The sequence below is a fragment of the Merops nubicus genome, unplaced genomic scaffold (genome assembly GCF_000691845.1).
Source record: "Merops nubicus isolate BGI_N331 unplaced genomic scaffold, ASM69184v1 scaffold37357, whole genome shotgun sequence".
Taxonomy (NCBI): domain Eukaryota; kingdom Metazoa; phylum Chordata; class Aves; order Coraciiformes; family Meropidae; genus Merops; species Merops nubicus.
In genome coordinates, this window is record NW_008619004.1 from 1 (window position 1) to 5,230 (window position 5,230).

At 62.2% G+C, this 5,230-nt stretch overlaps 1 protein-coding gene across 1 annotated transcript; it reads right to left on the bottom strand.

Moving 5' to 3' along the window:
* Nucleotides 1-94: 94 nt before the first annotated feature.
* THBS3 (thrombospondin 3) lies at nt 95-5,080 on the bottom strand (the record flags this gene model as incomplete). The annotated part of the gene is made up of 19 exons (XM_008943635.1): nt 95-271; nt 348-544; nt 727-775; nt 882-1,060; nt 1,138-1,331; nt 1,513-1,565; nt 1,703-1,821; nt 1,935-2,094; nt 2,340-2,447; nt 2,572-2,682; nt 2,790-2,942; nt 3,026-3,103; nt 3,268-3,408; nt 3,598-3,746; nt 3,832-3,883; nt 3,991-4,073; nt 4,351-4,377; nt 4,636-4,738; nt 4,824-5,080. Coding segments are annotated over 19 exons (2,390 nt in total), but the record flags the coding sequence as incomplete, so codon positions are not given.
* Between the last annotated feature and the right edge of the window lie 150 nt (nt 5,081-5,230).

Genomic DNA, 5,230 nt, shown 5'->3' on the forward strand with positions numbered 1-5,230 from the left:
GCCGGACCCAGCCCAGCAGCACCGTCCTCCCCTGTGCCGCAGCCAGAGCAGCCCCCAGCCCAGCAGCCTCTGAGCCCCCGCGCCTGGTCCCCGCTCACCTGATGTAGCCCACCTGGGGCCTGTGTGCCAGCTGCCAGCGGTAGGACGTCTTGTCCAGCCAGCCCACGTTGCGTGGGTCCTTCCAGAGCAGGCGGACGTGGTCAGGCGTGTGGCCCGTGTGCCACAGCGCGTTGCGCAGGTGCTCCCCGGGGCCCGTCGAGGACTTCACTGCCTGTGGGGGCATGGGGGGTCAGGGGGGCCCCTGGCTGGGAGGACGCGACCCATCCCACAGGTCGGCCAGCACCCACCTTGAGCTGCAGCCCTGGCTCAGCCACAGCACGGAATGGGGTGGCCTGCCAGTACGTCTGCTCCGTTTGCTTCCACATCACCACATAGAAGCTGGCACTGTCCTGGTAGCTGAAGATGAAGCCGGCGTAGTCATCGTCGGTGACCGTATTGACATGGAAGGTGCCCTCGAAGTCCACCCCGTTGAAGGCCGTGTAGCCTGCAGGCAGGCAAATGCTGCAGGAAGGCCTCTCCCCCAGCACGGGACCCCGTGCCCCAGCTCTCTCTAGCCCACCCTTCAGCCCCTCCATGAGGCAAAAAAACCAGACTTCACCTCCAGCATGGGGGGGGCAGAAGTAAGGGGCTGCCCCATAGGGTCTGCAGGGGGAGAGCACCTCTTACCAACAGCCAAGCCTGGGTCACTGTTCATGGTCTGCACAATCTCCATGCCCTGCAGGGGACAGCTGGGTGAGTGGCATCCCCAGGAACCTCCTGGGCCCCTTCTGCTCCCACCCCGGCAGCACAGTCCCCAGAAACATGGAGGGCAGCACCCACACCTGGTTGAGTACAACCCAGTTGGGATCGATCTGGGCATCCCCCTCGGGGTCGAGGATGACAGTCTGGTAGGCGCGGAAGTCGGTCAGCGTCACCTCAGCGCTCTCTGGGCACACGTCCAGCTGGTCCACCACTGTGTCATTGTCGAAGTCCTCCTCACACACATCGCCCACGCCGTTCCCTGGGGACACGCACCCCCAGTAAAGGGCTGGGCCAAGCCCATGTGGCTCTGACTTCTCCTGCCTGACCCACACTCACCGTCCGAGTCCTTCTGGTTGGGGTTGGGGATGAGGCGGCAGTTGTCTGGGCCAGGTGCCACGTAGTCAGGGATGCCATCATTGTCATCATCATTGTCACATTCATCCCCCAGCCCATCGTTGTCCGAGTCCAGCTGGGAGCTGTTGGGGATCTCAGCACAGTTGTCCTTGGTGTCCTGATGCCCATCCCCGTCGCTGAGAGCAAGAACAGGGGCAGAGCAGTGCCGTGAATGGGGAACCCGGCACCGCATCCCAGAACCCTTGCCAACCCCAAAGACACCCCCCTCCTGGATCCCCAGGAGGAGAACCCAGCCCTGCCCCTGGGGATGGAGTGGGATGGGACAGCGAGGTGACCCCCCAGCAGCGCAGTCCTCACCTGTCCTCATTGGTGTCACAGATGTCTCCTACCAGGTCGCTGTCCATATCTGTCTGGAGGAGACCAGAGCCCTAGTTCAGCAGACACCCTGAGACAAGGGGACCCATCTGTGCTGCAGGGGGGACCCCCCAACCCCTGCCTTTCACTTCAGGGCCTTGCTCCCCCTGTCCCAGCGTGGCCCCAGCCATACCTGAGTGGGGTTGCTCATTTCAGGGCAACTGTCACAGGCATCCCCAACGCCATCCTCATCCCGGTCTGTCTGCAGAGGGTTGGGCACCTTGGGGCAGTTATCCAGCACGTTGGGAATCCCTGCAAGGATGGCGCTGGGTGGATGCATTCTCCCCCCAGGCTGGCGTGACAGCACCCCAGCTCTCGGAGCAGCACTGGCCCACACGGGCAGAGCAGTCCCGAGAGCCTCTCACCATCCCCATCGATGTCGTTGTCACAAGCATCCCCCTCGCCGTTGCTGTCCGTGTCCCGCTGATCGTTATTGGGCACGTTGGGGCAGTTGTCACAGGCATCCCCAAAGGAGTCAGTGTCTGAATTCTGCTGGTCCTTGTTGGGGAAGAGACGGCAGTTGTCCTGTGGGGAAGAGGACAGAGATGCCCATGCTTGCAGTGACTGGCAGATACGAGGCCACTGTCCCAAATGGGTCAGGGCAGGAGGACATCTTCAACATGCTGAGTGAAACCATCCCAGAGCCACAAGCCTGCAGGCCCCCAGGAGGAGTATCTTGAAGGAGTTGGCACCAAGCCAAAGGGAGAAGCCCCTCTACCCAGCATGGTCCCCAGAGCCACGGGCACGTCCTGCCCACCCAGCACAGCCACCTCCACATTCTTGATGCCATCGCCATCAGCATCATCATCACACTGGTCCCCAATGCCATCATTGTCGGCATCCTCCTGCCCCGAATTCGGTGTCAGGCGGCAGTTGTCCTGCAGGCAGAGACAGCATTAAAAGATGGGGAGGCAATGAGGTCTGAAGCAAAATCCTGCCCTGGACCGCCTGAGGCCAGCACACCCTGCCTGGGGGGTGCTGCCCTCCTCTCCAAGAACCCACCTGCTTGCAGTGCTTATTATTATCAATGCAGGGCAGGGGCTCATCTGGGTAGCCATCAAGGTCTGTGTCCTGCCCACACACATTGCCATTGCCAGCCCAGCCCACGTTGCACTGAAGAAAGAAGAAATCAGGGTCTGGGAAGCGGGGAAGGGCCCTGGCAAGATCAACTGCTGCCCATGCTGATACCCACTCTCCCCCTGCCCCGGTCCCCCACTCACCGCACAGGAAATTTCACCATTCCTCTCGAACACGCAGAAGCCGTTGATGTCGCAGGGGTTGGAGGTGGGAGTGCTGCAGGACTTCTGTGGGATGCAGCCGGATGTTTGATTCCCCACAAACCCTGACTTGCAGGGACCACACTTGTAAGAGCCCTGGACAAGAGAGAGCAGGGGCAGGATTAGGGGAGCAGAGCGGCCCCTGATGCCAGGCAGAGGAGTGGGGCAACTCTTCTCACCAGTGTGTTGGTGCAGATGGAGTTGGGGTCACAGCCCCCATTGTTCCCATCGTTGCATTCATCAATATCCGTGCAAACCTGTGAGCAGCACAGGAGAAACTGTCACACAGGGCCTTTCCCTGTCTGCAGCTCTGCCTGTTCCTGTCCCAGGAAAGCTGCCCTCTTCCAGAAGGCACAGCATCCTCCATCCGTCCCTGGAGCACCCACAGGGATCCCGCTGAGCCTCGTGGCACCTCACTCACCTGCTTGCTGGCCCTTGCGTAGTCAGCCCCCACGCCAGAGACGGTGTTGCCCCGATAGCCACGGGGGCAGGGCTCACAGCGGAAGCCGGGGGCTGTGTTGATGCACTTGGAGCCGGGGAAGCAGGGGTTGGCATGGGCGCACTGCCGCATGAGGAGAGATGGGCTTTACCCTTGGGCATGGCCTCCTGCCCATCGGGGTAACCACTGCCCTGGGGCATCCTGGTGGGGCCCTTCCCCGGCTTAAGGAAGCTTCCGGAGAGGGGCAGCACCATCTGCCCGTGCTGCTCTGGCAGCGCTGGGGCTGCTGACCCACCTCAGGAGCGTGCCCACCTCATCGATGTCGGCGCAGTGTGTGCCGTTGCCCTCCAGCCCTGGCGGGCAGGGCCCGCAGCGGTACCCGGGGTACTCGTACGTCTCCATGCAGTCCACGCCGCTGAAGCAGGGGTTGGGGTTGCAGCGGGACCGGTGCTCATGGAAGCCTGGGAAGAGAGGGGCCGGGCAGGGGGTGAGACGGGGTGGCCCTTTGCCCCCTAAGGTGGGAGCAGAGCCGCACCCAGCACTCACCGCAGACCTGGCACTCCATGATGGTGTTGCGGATCAGAGACATCTCCTTCACCTGCGAGGCAGCAGAGCACGGAGCGTTGGGGGGATGCAGTGTCCTGGCTGGCACCATGTTCTTGGGAATCCAGCCCAGGGAGAGCCGATACCACCACAGCATCTCACCTGCTCCCTAATATCTTCCCGCAGCTCGGTCAGGACTCGGTTGAACAGGGTTAGCTGTGTGACCAGAGCCTTGGTCTGCTCACCTGCCAGGAACAGGAAGGACAAGGTCAGCCCCAGGATGGATGCAGCCTCTCAGGGCCACAGGCTGGAACTGCTCTGTCCCTTGGCATCAAAACAGGAGGACAAGACAGCCAACAGCCTGTCCACACAGGACCCCTTCCCCTGTGGCACATCCCATGCCCTCTGATCCAAACCACGCTGGGCCCCTGGGACAGGCTGTGGAGGGTTTTCTGCCTCTGTGGAGCCCCAAATGCCATCACGCTCACACCAGGGAAAGGGGGCTGCAGAGCAAGGACTTACCCAGTATGGAGGCCAGCACGCTTGTCACTGCAAGGAGAGAGACAACATATTACCAAATGCTGCCATCAAAGCCCAGCACCATCACCTTGCACGGTTGCTCCTGGTCAGCGTGTGCACAGCACAGGAGCTCCCACCCACATAGGGACACCTGAACTGGGAGAGGCAGGAACATCCCCTCGTGCAGCGCGCTGTCATCTCCCACCTCTGTGTGCCACAGCATGTAGCATGCATTGGAGGCCCCTCCACACTGCCCTTGCTTGGCGCAGGGCATGGAGGTGCCATTACCTGCACTGTGAATGGACTCGTCTCCTTGGAAAGGGCACTCGCTCAGGGCCCCAACACGGCTCATGGACCCTCCCAGGATCAGCTTCATCGACTCCACAACCCCCTGATGTGCAAGGTGAGATGGAGTCAGATGGGGGGGGGGCAGCCCTGCCAATCTCCAAGGGCGTGAGCGGGGTCCTGGCACTCACCTGCATCCTCTGGTAGGCTTTCTGCCCTGTGCGCCCCTCGATGGACTCCACCTCTGCCAGGGGGATCTCCGACAGCTCGGGCAGCCCCACGCTGGAGTCCATCTGCTTGCAGTCGACGTAGAGCTCCACGCCCAGCATGTCCCCGCGCAGCCCGCTCAGGCGCACGATGATGGTGTGGCTCTGCCCGTCCGCCACGTGCGCGTGCTGCAGGTTCACCGAGTGCAGCTTGTTGTCTTCCCGCAGGTAGCGCACCAGAACTGCGAAGGAGTGGGAAGGGGACATCAGCTCTCCCCCCACAGCCCCCTCCGATCAGCGTGTACCTGCTGGTCTCCCCAGCAGGCCCTGCAGATGGTAGGAACTGAGTCCCTGTTTCCCTCTGATAATCAGAGCAAGACCAGGGCCGGTGC